At 44.2% G+C, this 22,934-nt stretch overlaps 1 protein-coding gene across 4 annotated transcripts in view; it reads left to right on the top strand.

Annotated features, from left to right (window-relative positions):
- CNTRL (centriolin) overlaps positions 1–20,905 on the top strand; it is a 38,487-nt gene extending 17,582 nt beyond the window's left edge. For all 4 annotated transcript variants that reach the window (XM_087704759.1, XM_087704760.1, XM_087704761.1 and 1 more), the window contains 25 exons: positions 543–722; positions 1,013–1,129; positions 2,098–2,236; positions 2,391–2,533; positions 3,550–3,721; positions 3,885–4,180; positions 5,095–5,300; positions 5,657–5,849; positions 6,647–6,777; positions 7,832–7,972; positions 8,279–8,405; positions 9,208–9,372; positions 9,812–9,971; positions 10,413–10,528; positions 11,314–11,531; positions 11,849–12,006; positions 12,139–12,212; positions 13,176–13,364; positions 14,377–14,602; positions 15,296–15,501; positions 16,186–16,326; positions 17,380–17,655; positions 18,865–18,927; positions 19,422–19,607; positions 20,814–20,905. In XM_087704759.1, the coding sequence (XP_087560885.1) occupies positions 543–722; positions 1,013–1,129; positions 2,098–2,236; positions 2,391–2,533; positions 3,550–3,721; positions 3,885–4,180; positions 5,095–5,300; positions 5,657–5,849; positions 6,647–6,777; positions 7,832–7,972; positions 8,279–8,405; positions 9,208–9,372; positions 9,812–9,971; positions 10,413–10,528; positions 11,314–11,531; positions 11,849–12,006; positions 12,139–12,212; positions 13,176–13,364; positions 14,377–14,602; positions 15,296–15,501; positions 16,186–16,326; positions 17,380–17,655; positions 18,865–18,927; positions 19,422–19,607; positions 20,814–20,891 (4,101 nt within the window). In that variant the 3' untranslated portion in view covers positions 20,892–20,905. The remainder of the gene's footprint in view (positions 1–542; positions 723–1,012; positions 1,130–2,097; positions 2,237–2,390; positions 2,534–3,549; positions 3,722–3,884; positions 4,181–5,094; positions 5,301–5,656; positions 5,850–6,646; positions 6,778–7,831; positions 7,973–8,278; positions 8,406–9,207; positions 9,373–9,811; positions 9,972–10,412; positions 10,529–11,313; positions 11,532–11,848; positions 12,007–12,138; positions 12,213–13,175; positions 13,365–14,376; positions 14,603–15,295; positions 15,502–16,185; positions 16,327–17,379; positions 17,656–18,864; positions 18,928–19,421; positions 19,608–20,813) is intronic.
- The last annotated feature ends 2,029 nt before the right edge of the window (positions 20,906–22,934 follow it).

Below are 22,934 nucleotides of genomic sequence, written 5' to 3'. Positions count from 1 at the left end.
AGAATAGGAATAGATTATATTATATTAGAATAGAATAGAACAGAACAGAACTGGAAGAAACCTTGGAAGAGTATTATTTCAGACAGATTGGCTGTCCAATCTCTTCTTGAAAACCTCCAGTGATGGAGCACCACAACTTCTGGAGGCAAGTCGTTCCACTGATTGATTGTTCTCACTGTCAGGAAATGTCTCCTTAGTTCTAGGGTGCTTCTCTCCTTGATTAGTTTCTATCCATTGTTTCTTGCCTTGCCTTCTAGTGCTTTGGAAAATAAGTTGACCCCCTCTTCTTTGTGGCAGCCCTTCAAATACTGGAATGCTGCTACCATGTCCCTCCTAATCCTTCTTTTCTCTAGACTGGCCATACCCCAATTTCTGCAACAGTTCTTCATGTGTTTTTTTTGTCTCCAGGCCCTTAATCATTTTAATTGCTCTTGTTTGCACTTCTCCTGCAAAGGTGAATCAGGGTTATTTTATTGTAGCTTTCAGTGCTTTTGTTTTGCTTTGCTCAGATCTGTTGAATGTGCTTTTGTGGGTCTTTCCAGAAAAAGTCGGAAGACGCGAGGGCACAGCTGCAGTTCCACAGCCTCAGCAAAGAGCTGAAGGCATTAAAAGAAGCCATTTCCGCTTCCGATAAAAAGGCCACGGCCCAGCTCTGCGCCGCCAAAGACCAGCTCCAGTCGCTTCATGGGACTGTATTCAAAATTAATCGGGAACGTTCCGAGGTATGGTGCTGCAGAAACTGCCCGCTCAAAATTGTGACAACTGAATGCTCATTGCTTACGGAAATGGAAAATCTGTGTTTGAGACCTGTAGCTAAGCAAACTTTATTATATTTTATCATTTATCATTATATGTAAACTTTATTAATTCCAGTGAATCCAGCAAGAGCATTAAAAGTCTCTGCAGCTGCTCTTTTGTAATTTAGTTAAATGCACAATCCCATCTGTAAAGCGCCACTCCAAATTGATTTGGCATTTCTTCCCCCTTTCCTTTCTCCCCCCCTCAACTGAAGGAGCTTCAGGAGGCAGAAAAGTTTTGCATGCAGGCCACTCAAACGGCTATGGATCTGGCCAGAGCAGAAACAGAAATAGGACTTTTGCAGAAGCTTCTCAGGGAAAAGGAGGCGCAGGTATGTTATGTTTACAAACATGTTCCTTTTCATAGTGGAGCCCTGGTGGCTAAGGGCAGTATTGCAGGCAAACTGTGCCCACAGTCTGGAATTCGATCCTGACAGAGAAAGTTGACTGAGCCTTCCATCCTTCTGAGGTCGGTAAAATGAGGAGCCAGATTGTTGGGGGCAATATGCAGACTCTGTAAATCCCTTAGAGAGGGCTGTGAAGCACTGTGGAATGGTATACAGGTAGTCCTAGTCTTACAACCACAATTGAGCCCAAATATTTTGTCGCTAACCAAGACATTTGTTGACTATTGCCCTATTTTACAACCTTTCTTGCCACAGTGGTTAAGTGTAGTGGTTAAGTTAGTCACACAGTTGTTAAGTGAATCTCTTAAATTGACTTTGCTTGTCAGAAGGTTGCAAAAGGTGATAAAATGGGACACTGCAACGATCATAAATATGAGTCAGTTGCCAAGCTTCTGAATTTTGATCACGTGACTAGGGGATGCTGTAACTGCCATGTGAATAAACGGCCCTGAGTCACTTTTTTCAGTGCCGTTGTAACTTTGAACAAACTAAACAAACTGTTGTAAGTTGAAGACTATCTGTGTAAGTCTAAGTGCTGTTGCTATTGACCTAAGGACTGGAGTGAAAGATTCACGAGGTGGGGGATGTAAGATGTTGAATTTGGTGTCTCCCAAAACCCTTAAAATTGAAAACTTGATGATAGTATCCATCAGAAATATCTCTGGAGGATTCAGGATGATCCCACACCACTATTTGGATGTCTCCTCTGAGGACTCAAGATACTGCCTCTGACCCTGATCCTTCTTGGTTTTACATGGGATTCAAATCCATTCTACCAGTTTTTGACAGCATGTCAAAATCAGCCAGATCAGTGGACAGGAAGGACTTGGTTTGGGGCGCCCATGAATGCCAAACCTTCTCCACCCAAAATAAAATGTTTTACAACATTGCAGTTGGAATTGGAAAAAAACGATGCCGAGACGGCAGCTTCGCAGTTTCAAAAGGAAGAGTGGGAGAAGTTGAACGGGCTTCTGAAGTGGCAGAAAGCAGAAACGGACCGACTCCGCCGAGCCTTAGACCAGGCTAAAAACGGTTTGTTTCTTTTCTCTTTGCTTTTCGGGAAAAGTGGATGAATTGGCGCTCTTCCGCGAAAAAAGTTGTGTCAACAGAATAATGAACGCGCTTAAAACAATAAGACAGCCGGCTTGCTTAGAAAAAGATACTGAATTTTTAAATTCCCTTGTAGGCAGCAGGGTGGAAATTGAAAGCATACTGAGGGAAATCGAAGGACTCCGGCGTACGATCTCTCAGCAGAACGATACCATCGCCAACTTCATGGCGCCACTCCAGCAGAGTCAACATCTCTTTTTTGTGCCGTCGTCATCCCAAGTATGAACCCCCTCACACCTTGAAAGAAACTTTAAATCAAATCAAGCAGAGTGGTTTACAGGGCTGTCCCTTCTTTTCATTAAAAAAAATATATCTGGAGTTAGGAAAGCATTTTATTTCGCTTCATCCCACCTACAGCTGGCTACTTGTACACTTCTTTCCACCTTGCTAAGCCGAAGTAAGATAAATATTTTGAGTTTTCCTGAGTGGAAGTCCGAAGTAAGCCCAGCCAGTTCCTATTATCCAGTTTCCTTACAGATTTTTTTCCGTGCAGCCTGGTTATATCTGAAGGGAGAAGAGACTCAGTCCCCAAAGAGAAGGAAAATTTCAACATTTATAGACAGTGTTGGGAATGCCACAATTTGGAGGACTTCCATAACAAAATGATTCTGGCCCTTTTCCTCCCTTTCTTTACCCTTTGCACTTACAGATGTTTGCATATTTATAGCGCATAAGTCAGCTTTTGTAGCATAGCATGTTGCCATATTTTGATAGAAGAGTTCATAGTTGTACAGTGTACAAAGTTGTACAATGGGTGTCTTTCTGCCTATTGCAGTGATCGGCAACCTTAAACACTCAAAGAGCCACAAAGGCCCTAACCTGGAGCCGACCAGAAGTCCGGTTCCCCCACCATAGAGTCTCCTCCTAGCACGGCATCCTTTTTCCTCCACCTGTCATAACCTATCAATTGTGGCGCTGACCGGAAAACCCGCCCCTTGCCATAAGAGACTGGTGTGCCCTGCTTTCCCCCCCTCCCTTGAACAAACTGAAAGTTCCTCTCAAAATTGTGGTGCCGACTGGTGACAGGGAGCTGCAGCAGAGCAATGAAAGAGCCACATGCAGCTCCAGAGCCGTGGGTTGCTGACTCCTGGCCTATTCCCAGGATCTGAAATAATAGTTTTTACTCCCTTATTTTTTGCCTGAAATGCTCTCATTGCATTGGGGGCCTCCCCTCTTGGGAATATTTGTCTCAACTCAAGTTGGTTATTTGTTGTCGTTTATCTTCTTTTTCCAAGGCGTCAACTCCTGCATCTCAGAGCACCAAAGATTCGGGCATTATCTTACAGTGTCCCATGTCGACTCCCATGGTCAAACAGGACAGGAAGCTGTCCGAAAGCAAGAAAGCACATTATCCTGCTTCAAAAGAGTGCAGCTGCACAGCTGGCCTGCAAGAACCTTCCTCTAGCAGTAAGTCAGTTCAGCTAACTATCTTGCAAATTGCAAACACGCTGTTTCTTTTTCTGAGAGCACCTCTCTTCGCTCCTTGTGTCTTTGGGTTCCACAAAAAGTTTCTCACCCGTGCCATCCAGTGTTTAACTGGGATTCTGTTCACTGTGTTTCACCCTCATAGGGCACCAAGGTGATGGGGAAACCCGCCCCAGCGCTGCTCCTTGCGTTCTGCCTCCTGGATCCATCATTTATACCCTGCTGCCAGATGGCAACCCAGTGCCCCAGGGGACAGTGCTGTATGGCCTACAGCCTCCCTCTGCGCAAGCCCACGGAGGCCCAGTTGCTCCCACCTCAGTGGTCTATGGCTCACCTCCCACCGGAGTCCAGCTGCATTATGGTCTTCTTCCTGCTAACTATTCTGTGCCATTGGTTCCCCTGGGAACCCTTCATTGCAACATCCCCGACCACCGAAACTTGGTAAGAGGCTAGGTAATTGGGTTTTTGAAACGAAACTCATTATCGATAAGAGGAGAAACTCATTATCTTTGGATTTTATGTTGTGGCTCAGAGATGGGCGCCAACAACGTAGCCTAACCCCTTACGTCCATTCTATCCATCAGTAATCTGGAAATGGTTCATACTTGGCTAGGATAGTGACAAATGTGTTGAGCCTTTTTGCTCTAGAACATAGAATAATAGTTGGGAGCTTGCAGGTCAACTAGTCCAACCCCCTGCTCAAACAGCATACCCCAAAACAGGTGGGAGGGTGGACATGTGGTGGATGGATGGATGATCGGATAGAAGGAAGGGATAGATAGCCAGTCATAGAGTCTGGGGAAGTCTCTGAGACGGCTCTGCATCAGAGGCAGAGAGTGGGCCAGGGCCATATGCCAATTATCAGCTGCCTTCAGAGTCAGTGAGGCAGATGAACAGCTGGAGCCTGTTCCCAGTGTGCGCATGCACAGAGTTGCCAGGAGAAGGGAACAGCTAAAGAACAAGGGTCGGCTTGGGAGTAAGGCCACAGGTGGACGATGAATGGCCCCTCCCATAGCGAATAAAAGAGGAGTGAAAGGGGAGTGGAGTTTGCAGGAGACAATTAGTTTATTCCTGCATTCTTGCCAATTATTGCGGCGTCTGAAAGATATTGGCCTGGCCACTCTCCAAGCCTAATAAAGGTCAGTAATTGTGAATTATCTTGAAAGATTGAGGGTCGGGACTTTGCTGGAGAGGAATTCACTGTAAATTAAATAAAAGGGGTTTATGGGGACGAAGACTCAGCTTCATGCTGCTGGGGAAGCCTAGGTCAGAACAGGCAGCCCCTTAAATATTGAATCCCCTGATGGAATCAGGAGATGGACTCTAGTGATGTACTTGGTCTCCACCTTTTGCAGGAAAATGAGATCTTGAGGCTAGAGGACAGCATAGAAACATTGAGGTCTCAGCGATACAAAGATGGGTCCTCCAGAACTTCTCGTGAAGCTAATAAAGAGATGGAAGAATTGAACCAGGGCATACAGGACTTGTTGAAGGAGAAAGAAGATCTGGAGTACCAAGTCGCAGAACTGCAGCGGGTAGCCCGGAAGAGAAGTAAACACATGTGAGCAAGCTCTGTCGCAAAACATTTAACAACCACAATAAAATCTATCCTGAGATTTTCCTCTGCGTGGAAGGCTGTGGCACTTTTTTAGCCCATTCAGCAAGAAAGAGCCAGGAGATGCCGTTTAGCAAGTTTTTCCTGTGAAGCTCCTGTCATATATGCAGCAAGCTATTTTTTCTTGTCAGGATGACTTTATCAATCTCATACTATTATTTATTAAACTTTCCTTTCAGAGCTCTTGTTTAGCTAAAAATTGGTGTTTAAGGGATGGGATCAATTTAGCTAAGGACGACGGCAGAAAATCAATGATATTTTTTGGTACCCATCTCCCTATCTTCTCTTTCTCTCTGCTTTAGAGATTTGATCGAAGGCCGTGGGGACGGCCTCACTGCAGAGCTGGAATTGGAGAATTCGATCCAGTGCCATGAAAGTATCATGGATGAAATTGAATGTGTGGAAAAGACACTTCTGAAGCGACGGGCAGAACTCCGAGAGGCAGACTGTCTTCTGTCCGAAGCTGCAACCGAGCTCGAAATTACTCGAGGAAAGGTAGTTTTAATATATTGATTTAAAATACCTGCTAGTGATGTCTCATTGTTGTTTGCCCTATATCTCCTTAGCCCTTCCAAGGGTTGAATAATAGAATTATTATTCTTTGACTCATCATAGAAGAAGAATTTAATGTTCTGGCCCACCAGCGGAGCTGGCAGCAGAGGCAAACAGTGAGGAGGTTGGGGAGGAGCATGAGCCAGACCTGGAGGCTGGGGAAGGCTCGGAGGTGGCAGAGATGGGGCCGGCTGGCAGTGATCAGATGCCTACAGAGCTAGACAGCAGTGAGGAAGAGGAACAGCTAGAGCCTGTTCTCAGTGTGTGCATGAACTGAGCTGCCAGAAAAAAAGAACAACTTAGAAATCAGGGTTGACTTGGGAGTAAAGTCACAGGTGGAAGGTGATTGTATCTCCCATAGGAAATAAAGGAGGAATGAAAGGGGAGGGGGCTTTTGCAGGAAACAATCCATTCATTCAGTCATTAGATTCGTTTCAGGAGTGTGAAGATCTGTCCGTGAATCTCAGAGACTCTGTGCCGAGTCTTTTCTTGCACAGCATCACATTTGGAAAATATTTACATGGCAGCTTTCCAAGCTAGATAAGGTCTGTGGTCATAAATATTCCTTTGAAAAGACTGCCAGGCCTTGCTGAATGTGAATGAGAGGAATTCACATTCATTTAATAAAAGGGGTTTTGTCAGGACCAGGACTCTGCTTCGTGCTTTTTGGGGAAGCCAAGGTTAGAACATTTAATTCTTCTTCTTTGACTAGTCATAGTGCTTTTGATTCCCCCTTCTAGACAAAAGAGACTATTCAGAAATACAACACCGCTAAGCAAAACTTGTCTTGCACCGAGAAAGAAGCGGAGGAACTTGAACGACGAACTCGGGAGATGGCTGTAAGGCTTGTGAAAGCAGATCAGGAGCTCAGGTGAACATAAGTGACTTTTAAGAGCACGCTCTTCATTCCCAACGTAACAGGGCCAGATGGTAGCTGAGAAGATTGGGAACACAGCAGTCATAAAGCGTTCTTGCTTCTGATTTAACTAACGGTTTGCTTTTACGGGCGTGTAACAGTTGCTCTGGGGGAAGAATTGGTGTGGCAGGTGGCCTGTATATTTATGCACACCCATCTTTCTTAATTGACAGTCGATTTAATGGCTTTGATCATCGGCTGCCATTCTCCGTATTTACTCAGCTTCCATTTTTATTTAACTACGATGTTGACTTCAGCGCACGTTTAGCCGTTTTATTATGAACCTCTCCCTAAGCTTGTCAAAATCAGAACATCATCCCTTAAATCAAACAGCGAACTCTGTTTCCAAACACGGATCCTCCAAAATCCAAAACAAGATTGCTCATGCCCTCAAGAGTGTGAAATCCCCTAGGTTACCCATGGTTTCTTTGCAGGAGTGCAAAATAGGATACAAATACAAAAAGGAGAATAAAAAGATGTCATCAAACCCTCTTCCTAAGGTCCACTCAGGAAAACAAAACAGATAAAAGCTCAAAAATTATTTGGTTGTTGTTTGTGTGTTCAGCGGTTCGAATCCCTAGCGCCATGAGTGAGCTCCCGTGACTTGTCCCAGCTTCTGTCAACCTAGCAGTTCGAAAGCACATAAAAATGCAAGTAGAAAAATAGGCACCCCCCTTTGGTGTGAAGGGAACAGCGTTCCGTGCGCCTTTGGCATTTAGTCATGGCGGCCACATGACCACGGAGAGGTCTTCGGACAGCGCTGGCTCTTCGGCTCTGAAATGGAGATAAGCACACACACACACACACACACACACACCCCGAGTCAGGAACGACTAGCACAGATGTGTGAGGGGAACCTTTACCTTTATCTTATGTGTTTCATGGATTGTAGAATTTGCCTCTTGGATGTTTTAGCTCCTGATTTAAAAAAACAACAACACCTCCCCCCCCCCCCCGCGAATTGATTTTCATAGGCGAACAATCGAGATTTTTGATGACTGCCTTTCAGGTTGCTTCAAGCAAACACCCAGGATTTGGAACAGCACAAAATGGAACAAGAAGGAATTTTGAAAGAAATCAACCAAATCGTATCAGCAAAAGATTCTGAATTTCAAGTCTTGAGCCAGAAGATAGAAATATTGACCGAAAGGTATTTTTTAGACTGGCGCATCTGATGGACATCAAACCACTTGAGTAGATGGTGTTCATCCTCCCTTGTATTTTTTACTTCTCTCCATAATCTCCAATGTGCCTTTCTCTGAAAATTCCCTTTAAGACAACACGGGCACCTATAATACTATGCCTTTTGAGAGAGGGTAAACCGCCAATTTGAGCTAAACCATTTTGGCAAATATGCTGGCTTGTTTAACCGTTTCACCGAAGGGCATCTTGGCCACCCTGTGTTTAAACCTTTCTTCCTCCAAAATAAATATGTCCCACTTTCATTCTTTTCCAGCCTTCAGAAGCTGCAAACAGGCATCCAAGTGGCAGAAGGCAATGAAGATCACCACCTTCAGATCCTCAAAGAAGCAGAGAACATCCTTCTGAGCAAAAAGCACGATCTAGAGAGATTAAAAGATCAGGTGGGTGGAATCCTTCCCGATTTACATTTCCCAGAGATTGGAATGTTCTGAGATAATCCTTGGATACCGTCATATAGAAAACAATGTTGAGACTGGAAAAGGCTGACTTAATGACCAGAGGAGTTTATTATTCACAAATACCAGTGATATTAGTGCAACTATTACTAATAGAGCCGAGGTGGCGCAGTGGTTAAATGCAGCACTGCAGGCTAGTTCAGCTGACTGCAGTTCTGCAGTTCAGCTGTTCAAATCTCACCGGCTCAGGGTTCACTCAGCCTTCCATCCTTCCGAGGTGGGTAAAATGAGGACCCGGATTGTTGTTGGGGGCGATATGCTGACTCTGTAAACCGCTTAGAGAGGGCTGAAAGCCCTATGAAGCGGTATATAAGTCTAACTGCTATTGCTATTGCTAATATTTAAATTTACAAAGAGCCATGTTGTTGTGGCCTGCCAGCGGCCAGTGAAGCTGGCAGCAGAGTTGGACAGTGAGGAGGTTGGGGAGGAATATGGGCCAGTCCTGGGGGCTGACAGAAGCTCAGATGAGGGCTCTGCGTCAGAGGCAGAGAGGGAGCTAGACAGCAGTGAGGCAGAGGAACAGCTGGAGCCTGTTTCCAGTGTGCGCATGCGCAGAGCTGCCAGAAGACAAGAACAACTAAGAAAGCAGGGTAGACTTGGGAGTAAAGCCACACTTTGGAAGTGGTTGGCTCCTCCCAGAGGAAACAAGAGGACACACCCTGGACTGCCCTGAAGTCTGATCAATAAAGACTTTTTTCTACAACTGAACGATTTCTCGTTTTGGCAGACTGCCGTTCAGCAGCAAGAATTACACCTGGTGGACCGATTGCTGGATCAAAAAAGGAACGAGCTACGTCACCTCCAAGACAGCATTGCTGAGAAAAACGCCAACTTTGCAGAAGCTTTCGGGAACGGGGAGGCGGAGTTAACCGAAAAACGGCAACTAATAAAGGTTTTTTTTAAACTTCCCGTCACATTTATAGCTTTTTTAAAAACGGTTCTTGCTTTTTCAATTTCTTGGAAGTTTTATTCAGAAAATCTTGTGTTAGATTTGATCGTTCGGACATTTCTGTTGTTTTAATCCGTTCCCGTTTTGAGAATTGTTCTCATTTTCCAAAACATTCGGAACACCCGTTTATAGAAATGGACCGTTCCGATTGCAAATAGAATTTATAAAATGTGTTAATTTGATCAGTAAATGAAAATTGTAACTATACAAAGTAAATTTAACAGCTTACCCCAATCACTCCCACAAAAGCAGATCACAACTTAACCATTTTGCTGAAGTACTGTTGTCACAACTGATGAAGCTATCTGGATGAGAAGTGAAACTTTTTATTTCTCAAAAAGCAGTCAAGTTGCTTTCAATTCTTTCTTCACCCTTTTCCTAGGAAACAAAGGCTTTTCTAGAAGACCTGAGTGTTCAGAAGGGAGAACTCAATGCCCAGCTAAGCGAGAAAAGATCCCAGCTTTCTCTCGTAATGCAGAATATCCAAAAAGAAGAAACAAAGCTACAGGATATCCTGGGACTGATAAAGAAGCATAAGACAGGTTTGGCTTTAAAAAAAAAACACCAAAACCCTTTAGCCACATTTGCAGCTTTTTAGATCTCTTGGGGCTCAGTGGCTAAGACGCTGAGCTTGTTGATCAGAAAGGTCGTTGGTTCGGCGGTTCGAATCCGTAGCTCCGGGTAAAGGGGTGAACTCCCATTACTTGTCCCAGCTTCTGCCAACCTAGCAGTTTGAAAGCATGTAAAAATGCAAGTAGAAAAATAGGGACCACCTTTGCGCCTTCAGAATTGAGTCATGCCGGCCACATGACCACAGAGACGTCCTCGGACCGAGCTGGCTCTCTGGCTTTGAAATGGAGATGAGCACACAGACCGCTTAGAATTGTGAATGACTAGCACATATACTGTATGCGAGGGGAACCTTTACATTTACCTATATACCTACCAATATTTACATGAATGCCTTTTCTGCCATTCATTAGAACTGAAGCACATGCTGGAGACGGCACATCTGGGAAAAGAGGAGGTCGAAAATCTGAAATTCCAGCATAACCAAAAGGCGAACGAGTTGGAAAAAATTGAAAGGTTGCTTCTAGAGGTAAAAGAAAAACACTTCGATAGTTGTGGTTCAGTTTAGGAATCCCTACCTTGAGCTTCTTGCAGATATCCTTGGTTAATCTCACTTTTCTAATAAGGAGAAAGCTGCATCTCCACTAATACAGGCAGGGCAAGCTACTGTATATAAACAGAGAGCAATCCCCACTCTCATTGTAGCGCTGATGTTGTTACCTTGTTGCATAATAAAATGTCTGCAAGTGAATGGCTAAGCTAAGAGAGCACCGACACATGACTTACAGTGTGTTTCCCAGTTTATAATTTTTGCTTATATTTGGGTGATGTCTTTATTATCTTATGATTTTGATTTTTAGTTACTCAGAATCTTGGGAATGGGCAGCATACAAATGATAATAATAATAATCAGTCAGTGATATTTGTGATACATTTTTAAATGTTCAGTTGACTGAGTTTCATGTTTAATAATCCCTTGCTGCCCTATTATGCAGCAATGAGGGTGCAGTGATCATTATCTCCTTTTAACGACCCCATAATCCCTTGCAGGGTGGAGTCTGGGCAACTGCACAGAGCTATCAAAGTGTTTACTGGCTAGATGCCCTTCCTGTTGCCAATGCAGAGTTTTGTTCAGCAGAGATATTCTCATTGTGCCAAGAGAGAGAGAAATATCTGCCTCTACCTGGGATCGAACTCACAGCCTCCTGATCGTGAGGCGAGAGCTTCACCACTCCACCTCTAATGAGGATGCAGTGATGGGGGAGTTCAATTTTGGGGCAGCTGTCTTTATGCAGACATTTTTTTAAACCCCAGGAGAAGCTGGAACTGGAGAATCTCCAGCAAGCATCCCAACGCCAACGAGGGGAGGTCGAGTGCCAGAGGCAGCTTCTCCAGGAGGCCCAGCAGGAAGCTGAGCGTCTGACTTCTCAGCTCCACCTTCTGCAAAACCACGTCAAGGCTCTAAACGATGAGAAGCAACAGCTGGAAGCCAGCTGTGAAAACCTAGAGGAGAAATTCTCCCAAAGCAAAAGGTGAAGATGGCAATTTGGAAAGAGATGTTTTCTGACATTGCAAATAAAAAAATCCCCAAAGTGGTTGTTGTATAGGAACATACAGATAGTCCTCAAACTTACAGCACGAACTGAAGATGTTTTGCTTCTTGTCCAAGAAGCTTCTTCGGTTCTTCTTCTTCAGAGCTGAAGAAGCTTCTTGGACAAGAAGCGAAACGTCTTCAAAGAAAAAACAACACCCAGTTGCCTTTTGAAAAAGCACCTGTGGCACAAGCGTGGATGTTGAGAGTCTCCACAGATAATTTGTGAAGTAAATGCGTGGCTTTTTATTTTGACAGAACCTTGGTCTCTACAGAAGATAGCAATAAAATGATTCTCGCCAGCAAGGAAAAATCGGTTTCGGATTTCCAAAAACTGCAGCTTGAAATCAATCAGCTTCACAACCAGAAAATAGTTCTGAACAAGGATATCGCCGAGCTACAGAAGCATTTGCATGGTACGGGATGAGTGTCTTGTGCGGGATAAAACACCATCAAGATTATGATCTTTTTAATCAAATCTTCCCCCTTGCTATTTTTCTTGGCGATTGACCTCTTGCTCAAAATATTGCAATTATTTTCCCCTTTAGGAAAAAAGGAAGAATTGGAGGTTTTGAAGACAGAACTGAACAATTCCAAGCATTACCTTCAGCTGTTGGAGCAGGTGAGTTTCGTTTAGATTTACTGTTCAGTGTTAAGGATGGGGAAATGTATGGCAGCCAGGAGCCATGTTTTTCCTCCAAGGATGCAAAGCCAGGGCAACAATATAATTCCTCAGCCAAAATCAGACTGTAACCTGCTACAGTGATGCTGTTGTTGTTGTTGTTGGTTGCAAAGTCATGTCTGACCCATCGCAACCCCATAGACCTCCAGGCCTTCCTGTCCTCTCCCATCCTCTAGACTCCATTTAAGCTCACACCTACTGCTTCGGCGACTCCATCCAGCCACCTCTTTCTCTGCCGTCCTCTTCTTCTTTTGCCCTCCATTGTTCCCAGCATGAGGCTCTTCTCCAGGGAGTCCTTCCTTCTCATTAGGTGGCCAAAGTCTTTGAGTTTCCTCTTCAGGATCTGGCCTTCTGAAGAGCAGTCAGGGTTGATCTCCTCTAGGACTGACCGGTTGGATGGCCTTGCAGTCCAAGGGACTTAATGCAGGAGTCTTCTCCAGCACCAGAGTTCAAAGGCCTCCATTCTTTCGCGCTCAGCCTTCCTTATGGTCCAACCTTCACAGCGATCCATTGCAATTGGGAAAACCATCGCCTTGACTATACGCCCTTTTGTTGGCAAGGTGATGTATCTGCTTTTTAGGATGCTGTCTAGATTTGCCATCACTTTCCTCCTCAGGAGAAATCCTCTTTTCATTTCTTGGCTGCATTTCATTTCTGCAGTGATCTTGGAGCCCAGGAAAAGCCCAGGAGCCTGCTACAATAAGGCATGATTTTGTACAGAAAATTAAAAGGGGGAAAAGAAAGTCTATTTGCATTTTTTCTCCTGCAAGCTGCATCCAGCTTCATGTGTAACAATGGCTGACTTTGTAGGCTTCTGAGATATCCCCACCCATGAGGTTGACCTGCAGCAATTAATGAGCATCTTAAATCTTTCTCTTGCAACATTTCACTCTGGGAGGGCAGGACGTGAAAGAGGCTGCAAAGAAAAAGGAGGAGCTGCTCCAAGAACAGAAGGCCCTCAAAGACACCCTCCATGAATCTTCCAGGAAGTGTAAGGAGACCCAAGAGGCCCAAAGGGAAAAGGAAAACCAGCTACACCGACTGCACAAGGAGCTTGAAGAACAGGATTTGAAACAGGCCGAACAAGAGACGGTACATTCATCTTTTTTTCCCCATTTTGCATTTGACTGATCCGCTGGCTGGATTCTTCCTTTTTGAAAATGAGTTGGGGGGAGAAAAACCAGAAAGGTCGATTCAGGAGGTGAAAAAAGACATTAAGGGAGAAGCCACAATTGATCTCGGATTTGTGATTTAGTTGCCTCTCCGTACAACAGCTACTCTCTGAGCCCAGTTGTTTAGCACTTACAGGAGTTGGTTTATTATTTATTTAATCCGTACCCAGCCTTTATTATTTGACAAATAACTCAAGGCAGAAAACATATTCCACGCACCTTCCTCCCCCTATTTTCCCCACCACAACAACCCTGTGCGGTGGGTTGGGAAGAGAGAGAGTGGGACTGCTCCAAAGTCACCCAGCTGCCTTTCATGACGACTAAATCAAGACTTGAATTCAGGTTTTCCTGCTTTCTGGTCTGGCCTTCACTATTAGACCAAAAGAGTTAAAAGAGTTTTCAGCCAAGAAACATTTAAAAAGAAAATATGCCAGATATTTTGGCCTTCGGGGACTTCGTCTTCTGTGGCCAGCAAGGCTTTCCTGAAGGCCTCTGTAGCCGATAACAGAGCTCTGGATCGATCCAGAGCTTTATCATCAGCTACAGAGGCCTTCAGGAAAGCCTTGCCAGCAGAAGAAGGCAAGTGTCGGGGTGTTTTTGGCCTGGCTACAACTGTCCAAAGACCAAGTAGTAGGGCAGCTCCACCCCCCCCATCCCCACCCTAGCTTAATTTTTACCCTTGCTCTCTGGAATAGGTGGGACCTTATTTAGGGCTTATTTTGGGGGTAGAGCTTATATTGGGTGCACGTGTAAAAATTAAGCTAGGACTTACTTTCAGGGTAAGTCGTATTTTCGGGGAAACAGGGTATTATGCAAAACACCTTGAAGCAGGGGGAGATTTCAGACCAGTAAAGAAACCAGGCCACCCACCCGTCCCAGTAGCCTCTTAACCCCCAAGCCAGCATAACTCTTGATGGTTTGCTTTCATCTAGGTCCTTCAACAGCTCAGAGAAGATGTCCAGCATGAAGAAAAAAAGCTGGCAGCCTATGCAGACAAACTGAAGCAGCAGAAGCAGCAGCTAGAGCAAGAACTGGAAGAGCAGCAGGGTCAGCTGACACAAGCCGTAGCCAAGGTCCACGAGATGGAGGAACGGATCCGAAAGCTCCAGAAGGGGGAATCCCACATTTCAGCTCTTGAAGGAAAACTCCGCAAAGCCTGTGAGTTGTACTGGGGACTGGGAACATTGGATGTATTTTCATGAGAAATCTGATCTCCATTGAGTAAGAAAGTCAGCATGGTATTGCAGGTAAGGACGAGGGAGAGCGAGATTCAAACCCCAAATTCACTGGGCAACTAGTTGTATACAGTTCAATTGGTGTTTTATCCACTAAAAACATTACCTTTGTAGCATCTTTTTAAATACCCTGAGCTCTCTGCAAAGAAACTAGCATTTAGATATCATGAATTCCGCAAGATCCAATCTGAATCGGTCACCGGAACCCCAAGGTTTATTCTTCCAAGCTTTTGGGCTCGTACTGGAACTTCTCTCTCCCAGAATATGTGCACTGGGCTCTTCTACACATTGTATTTTTATGGTTGCTGGTTGTGCATAGCTTTGTTTAATTCGGGTGCGGATGACTGGCTATTAAATTGTTAATTGTTGTTTCCTTGGGATGCCGTGCCCTCAGCTCTTGATAGGCTGGTGGTAAACCAGCACGGCTGTTGTCTGACAAGGGGCCCGTTTCACAGGCTTCAATTATTTCTCTGGCTGTTTTTGTCCCTGCTTGGCCAACAATCTTCATACATTCTCTTAGGGATGTCCTTCAGCAGATGAAAAGCAGCACTGAGCACACACGTGAAGCTCTTGGTAAGGTTGGTAGGGTAACCAAGACCGACTCCTCTGATTCCAGGGCATCAGCTCTCTGAAAAAGAACAGAAGCTTCAAGAAAAGGCGGGCGAGGTTTCGTCCCTGCAAAGAGAACTTGGCCTCTCCAGAGCCGAGGAGAGGCTGCTCCAGGACCGCCTGCAAGCAGACCACGTAAAAGCGGAGAGGCAAATTGCAGCCTTGAAGGAAACCATCAGGGCTCAAAGGGATCAGCTTGAAAAAGCCCTTCAAGTACGTGACTGTCTTTGTCAACCTCCATTCGCTTCGTTTCCATTTTGGAGTGTGTGTGAAAGGAGAGAAAACATGGCAAGAAATGAGGGGGTTTCTTGAACACGAGGGAGTAGCTGCCTTGTCCCCGGTTCTACCAAACTCTCTGAACGCTTGGAAGATTTTTTTTATCCAAATAAGGGATTATGTTTAATATTTTGTCTCTAGTTTGAAACTGCTTCCGGATTTTGTCTTTGCAATGAGAAAAAAAAGAAAGAAAGAACCTTCGATTCTGCTTTTGTAAATTAGACAAGCTTATTGTTATAGATAGGGACCCGGTGGCTCAGTGGCTAAGACGCTGAGCTTGTTTGGCGGTTCGAATCCATAGCGCCGCGTAATGGAGTGAGCTCCCGTGACTTGTCACAGCTTCTGCCAACCTAGCAATTTGAAAGCACGTAAAAAATGCAAGTAGAAAAATAGGAACCACCTTTGGTGGGAAGGGAACAGCGTCCAGTGCGCCTTTGGCGTTGAGTCATGCTGGCCACATGGCCACGGAGACGTCTTTGGACAGCGCTGTCTCTTCAGCTTTGAAACGGAAATGAGCACCGCCCCCTAGAGTTGGGAACAACTAGCACATATGTGCGAGGGGAACTTTTACCTTTATCTAAAAAAATATACTCTTCTCCTACCCGCTGTTTTTATTTTTAGGAACAGAAGCAAGAAAACTACCGCTTGCAACAAGAAATAACCTCGTTGGAACAAGTGGCCCGAGAGAATCACGAACGAGCCAAGCGGCTGATGAGGGACCTTGGCCGGATCCAAGAGGAGCACACACAACTCAAATCACAGGTATCCCCCCTGGAGCATCCGAACAGCCTCCCCCATTTCCCAGAAAGGTGACTGTCCCCTCTTGGCCTGCTGGCCAGGAGAACCGACTTCTTCCCACAAACCAGAATTAAGGTACAAAGTTGACTGCGCCCAGGTATAATACGCACAAGCGCTGAGATCTTTGAATAAAGCAGAGGAAAGGGATATCAGGGCTCTGGAGGTTCTCCTGCCAGCCTATAAATTAATACAATAATACAATAGCAGAGTTGGAAGGGACCTTGGAGGTCTTCTAGTCCAACCCCTGCCTAGGCAGGAAACTTTATACCGTTTCAGACAAATGGCTATCCAACATCTTCTTAAAGACTTCCAGTGTTGGAGCATTCACAACTTCTGGAGGAAAGTTATTCCACTGGTTAATTGTTCTCACTGTCAGGAAATTTCTCCTCAGTTCTAAGTTGCTTCTCTCCTAGATTAGTTTCCATCCATTGCTTCTTGTTCTACACTCAGGTTCCTTGGAGAATAGTAGATCTCAGCTTACAAGTTAATTTAATGACCATTCGAAGTCACAACAGGACTGAAAAAAGGGACATGATCATTTTTCAAACTTAAGACCGTTGCAGCGTCCCCAGGGTCACTCGATCACAATTCAGACTGACTCATACTTATGACGGTAGCAGTATTGCTGGAGTCACGTGAATGATAAGCAAAATCGACGGAGAACATCGATTCACTCAACAACCGTGTGATTAACTTAACAACTGCGGTGATTCGCTTAACAATGGTGGCAAGAAAGATTGCAAAAGGGGGGGGGACTCACTTAACAATAGCCTCTTTTAGCAACAGGCGTTTAGGGCTCCGTTGTGGCCGTAAGTTGAGGCTTACCTGTCCTGTCAAAGGAATATAAATTGTAAAATGTGAAAGGAAGCATCACTAGATACAAATCATTTCAGCCGCTCACGTTTAATTAGTTGCATTGATTAGATTCTGGCATTCCTCCCAGAATCATAGAGATGCAAGGCCACTCGGTGGTTTGACATCGGTGTGGGATGACCGCTGTTGCTTCTTGTGTCTTAGATGAAGAACCAGGAGGAGCTGGGGAAACAGCAGAAAGAGCTGAAGGGCAGCGTTAAGCTGGTCAGGCTGGAGGTGAAGGACAAAATGAGGAACGGTTTGAAGGATCTGAGCCAATCTCCTCCAGAGTTATTAGAGGACAGAGAAGCTGCCCTGGAAGGGAAGGGAAGGCTTTGGAGCGACGTGGAAAGCCTGAAGGAAAACTACCCATTCACCGAAAGCAAGGCCAGGATGCTGTTTTTGGATGAAAAGCTGGACCTGTCCAAAGTTCACATCACGGTAAAGTTATGTCAAGATGCAAAGTTGCACCACGGATCAGAACAACGGGCCACACACACACACACACACACACACACACACACACACACAATACTTATAGTTAGCATGAATGTCCACTCGAAGAAGGAACGTCTGCATCTTCCGTGCCAGAAAGTCTAGATTTTGCGCCGATATTAGAAATCCATACATCCAAGCAGCTTGTTTCCATGTGCAGTTGGTCAGCAATCCCTCCTTTACACCACTCTCCCATTTTCGGTTTTTGTTACCAACCATCCAGGTTTATTTCTAATTTAAAAATATGAGATCTGTAAGAGACTGGAAACCCTTTATGGACTTTCTGCATGCTAAATATAATAACATGGTTAACAGAGGGATTTATAATATTTATTTATTTATTTGTATGTTAATGTAGTGTTTAAGTCAACCTGTTGACTGCTTTTTCTTTTAGATAGATGGATGGATGGATGGATGGGAAGGAAGGAAGGAAGGAAGGAAGGAAGGAAGGAAGGAAGGAAGGAAGGAAGGAAGGAAGGAAGGAAGGAAGGAAGGGAGGGCAGTCAACAGGTTAACTTAAACATTACCTTAACATCGAAATAAATAAATAAATATAAATATGTGTATGTGTATATATACATACATACATACATACATACATACATACATACATACATACATTGTAGATAGATGATAGATAGACAGACAGACAGACAGATACAGATATTTGTAAAAGGGGAGGATAATTTATTGCTGCTTTTTTTTCCTTCCAGCACCCAGCCAGGGTGGATCCTACATGTTAAATGTTAAATTGAATTCACTACTTTTACCTCCTTTTGTTCATTACTTTTTTCCTTTTCTATTGTTCAGCTCGAAGGCATGTTTCTGTTTTGTTCCATTTTTGTTTGCTTTACTATTTCTGTATTTTATTTTCTACGATAAAAAAAAATCTAGAGATCTAGAAGCTTGGGTTTAAATCTCTGCTTCAGCTGGAGCTTCTAAGTAGGAGTCCGCATTTAAAATACCCGTGTGATAGTTGTTATGTGACAGTATACAATATCACTGCCTTTACTACGCATGTGATAGTTAATGTCTAGTTTTACCCCACAATCCACCCTGAACGAGTGTGAAGGGATGTGCAGAGGTGCCTTCTCTTTCTCCTCAAGTTCCTTGCCCAGGAGATTCTTCTCTTCACCAATTCTTTTTTCTCCCAAGGATGAACAGTGGCGTGGAAAGGTACGCCGGGAACAACTGCAACACCAGGAAGATCGTCTCAAGGTAGTGACGATTTAGATGTTATTTGCTTGGGATGGGAAATACCGTATTTTTCAAAGTATAAGACGCACCAAGGTTTTGAAGAGGCAAATTTAAAAAAAAAGTTTTTGCATTCTGCAGACCTCCCAAAAGCGGCAGTTTTTTTGCAAAAACGGGCCCTTTTTTGTCAAAAAAAGGGGCATGAATAACCTTTAGGAGGCTTATAGGGTGCTCCTGGGGGTTGGGGGCGGGCAAAATTGAGCAAAAAATGGCCCACTTAACAACTGCGGCAGGGAAGGTCTTCAAAGGGGGCAAAACTGAATTAACCAATGTCTCAGTTAACCACAAGCTCCCTTTATGTCGTAAGAATAAAGTCCTAAAGTCTTTGCTTTAAATTTAGAAGGTGCCTTTTGGGTTAATCCAGAATGAGTGGCAGAGACCCTGCTATGGTGGACCTCTGTCCAAAGCAGCCCAGATCTTCCCAGTCGATGGTTTCACTTGAACATTATCCATTCCAGGCTCAACTCCGGCAATGCATGTCAAAGCAAGTGGAGGCATTAATCAAAGGGAAGCAACAGACCGAGGGCACCCTCCACAGCCTGCGGAGACAAGTCGATGCCCTGGATGAGCTGGTTAGCAGCAGTTCTACCGATTCCTTGTTTCCATCGTTAAACTCCTCAGGATTCACAGATGCCAAGAACCAGGTACGTTGGCCCTGCCGTGAGGTTTTCTTCCCTAGTGTTTGCGTCAAGCGATCTTTATGGTAGCGTAGCGCACACCGTATGTTTATCCTGTTAAGCCTGGACCTTCCTTTCTCATGACATGTCCCACTGGCCTTTTTCTAAAGCTTTCCCCATTTTCCCCCTCGCAAAATAGATTTAATATAGCAGTAGTAAAAAAACCAGCATTAATCCTTTTGAAAAGGTCCGAAGCCAGCATTATTTTACGCATTGGATATTTGCAAGGTGTACCAACTTGGGAAGGTTTGAAACCCTTCTTTCTCAAAATGGATGGAGGGCATTAGGCCAGGGGTCCCCAGCACAGGGTGGCCCATGGTACAGGGCCGCAACATGCCAGAAACTGGGAGGTGCAAACAAGCGAAGCCCAATCTGTGGAATGGAGGCAGCAGAGGAAACCACATCCCCCCCAGTCCGTGGAAAAACCAGTCCCTGTTGCCCAAAAGGTTGTGGGTCACTGGATTATACGACGAGCAGTGAATATAGTCACTTTAGAAAAATTAATTACCGTATCTTTCAGAGTATAAGGCGCACCTTTTTCCCCAAAAAAAGAGGCTGAAAATCTGGGTGCATCTTATACACTGAATACAGCATTTTTTGCCTCCCGAAACCAAAATGGCCGTGCATAGCTTGTAGGAAGCTTTTAAAGAGCTCCTGGGGGCTGGGAAGGGCAGAAATGAGCACAAATCGGCCCGTTTTTTGCTCGATTTTAACCCACCCCCCAGCCCGAGGAGCACTTTAGAAGCTTCCTAAAGGCTATCCATGCCCTTTTTTAATTTATTTTTTTTACGAAAAACGGGCCCGTTTTTTGCTTGTTTTTGGTCTCTCCTACCCTCCAGGAGCACTCTGCAAGCTCCCTAAAGGCTTTTCATGCCTTCGGGGGGGGGGGGGGGGGATGGGCCGGTTTTTGTAAAAAAACGGGCCATTTTTGGGAGGTTTGCAGAGTGCAAAACCTTTTTTTATTTGCCTCTTCAAAATCTTGATGCGTCTTATACTCCAAAGAATACAATAACATCGCTTGAAGGAAAAACATGTACATGAAAGCATCCAAAATCCATTTAAAGTGTGTGTTTTTTTAACCTAAAGAGCACCAGCTTTCTTATGACTTTTATAAAATCAAAAACCGTACGTGTTTAGTTAAGGTTTTGGGTTGTTGGTTTTTTTCCTCCCTAGTCCACCACAGCCCCTTCGCCCTGGACAACTACAGACACTTCGAGCCAATCTCAAGTGGTTTATCAGTTCAAGACGTAGCTTCCACAGAGCAGGTGAGACACACCCAGCTGTGAATGGTTTTAAACGTGGGTTGACCAAATTGAAGACTTTTAAGTCACAGTTGACACATATTCCTTCTTAGTAGCATGACAAAGGTTTTCCATGCCAGTCTGGAAAAGATCTTAAAAAGTCAATTGTGACGCTGGACAGTTGTAAGTAACCAAGGACAAAACTACTGCAGACTATACAACAGTTCATTTAGTGACCGTTAACAACGGCACTTATGACCATTTCCCACACTTAACGATCTTTGTGGCATCTCCAGAGTCAGGTGATCAAAATGCAGACGCTTGGCAACTGACTCAAATTTATGACGGTTGCGGTGTCACATGCAACCTTCTCAACGAGCAAAGTCAACAGGGAAGCCAGATTGGTGACTAACAACAGCAGAGATTCACCTAGCGACTGCGGCAAGCAAGATGGGACAAAGCCTCATTTAACAACTACACCTCACTTAGCAACAGAAAGTTTTAGGCTCAATTGTGGGTGGTTAAGTGGAGGATTACCTGTATTCAGAGCCTGGTAAAATGCAGCTTCCTTAGAACAAATATTTCACGAATAAAATGAAGGAAGTTGTCATGAGGAATTACACAGAGGGAAGAGATCTGTAACTTGCTGCTTATTGTGCTTTTTTTGTTGTTGTTGTTGTAGAAAAATACTATGCACAAATGGGATTGGTGAAACCTGTGCCAATTGGATGTGAAAGTCATGAAGACTACCTCATTTATTTACAAGTTTTAACCGTCTTCGAGCCCTCAGGTTTTCCGCCTCTCTCTCGTGGAATTCTGCCACGCTGAAAGCAACATCAGGGCTCCACTTCAGAGTGGAGTGGAATCTAGGAAGAGGTGTGTGTCTTTCGCTCTTTTTACGTTTCTTTTTAACCACCGTTTAAAAGCAAAAAAAACGGCTTTTTTATGGGATAAAATATTTTGTGAATAAATTTTTTTTGTACAAAAGGGTTCGACTTTTCGAGTGTCCGTGCTCGATGGCCGTTAACGAGGATTACATCGATATTTCATGTCTCAAAATCTTTTCTCCCTCCTTTATGCAGCCAGAAAAAAAAAATTATTTGAAACAGAATTTTAGGGTGTGTGATAGCTGCCTAGGAGTACAGACAGCTGATACCCGTCATCATTTGCCTGTAGCGACTTATTTGGGAAGTTTTTAAAAGGCCAACAATAGCTCACATTTCATATTTAAGAATGAAGTAACACTTTTATCTTCAAACGTATTCTCTTTCTTAAAAATTAAATGAGCTAGCAAAGGAAATCAGAGCAAATTCTGAACATAAGGAACACTCCCGTAGATTTCCTGAGTCTTTATTCCCTGTTTCCCCCCAAATAAGATCTACCTGGATAATAAGCTCAATCGGGCTTTAGCATGCGCTAAAATATGCCATCCCCTGAAAATAAGCCCTTCCTGAAAATATTGCAACACAGCAGCAGCCACAAGGTGACCACGTGCGCCGCCTCCTGCATCTCAAAAATAATAAGACCTCCCCGAAAATAAGGCCAAGCGCTTATTTTGGGGGTCAAAAGAAAATAAGACCCTGTATAGTAGAAGACCCCATAAAAGAATTCAAAGTCTGTGGAGTTTCTGGGTCATCCAAGGCCATGGTTGTCCCAAAGGTGTTTTTCCAAAAGGCAACTGGACTTCCTTTTGTTTTTTTCCTTGAAGACGTTTCCTTCCTCATCCAAGGAGCTTCTTCAGTTCTGAAGTTTCTGAAGAAGAAAAACTGAAGAAGCTTCCTAGATGAGCGAAACATCTTCAAGGAAAAAAGAAAGTCCAGTTTTGTCTTGAAAAAGCACCTTTGGGACAATTCAAGCCCAACTTCTAAAGTTTTATCTCCCCCCGCCCCTTTTTAAAAAATCATTTCAGTTGTCCCACAATTCACAACCCTTTTATTCCCCCTCCTCCAAGAACAACACTCATTTTTGTCTAGATACAGGTACTTTATTTACAAATATTTAGATAATAGCATTGTTACATTAAATGAGTATACAGCAGCCCAAATAAATCCTG

Source organism: Thamnophis sirtalis, unplaced genomic scaffold, assembly GCF_051295495.1.
Source record: "Thamnophis sirtalis isolate CommonGarterSnake01/CBP01778 unplaced genomic scaffold, rThaSir2_p1.2 scaffold_2, whole genome shotgun sequence".
NCBI classification, from domain to species: Eukaryota; Metazoa; Chordata; class Lepidosauria; order Squamata; family Natricidae; genus Thamnophis; species Thamnophis sirtalis.
This window is presented reverse-complemented; position numbering and strand designations above follow the sequence as displayed.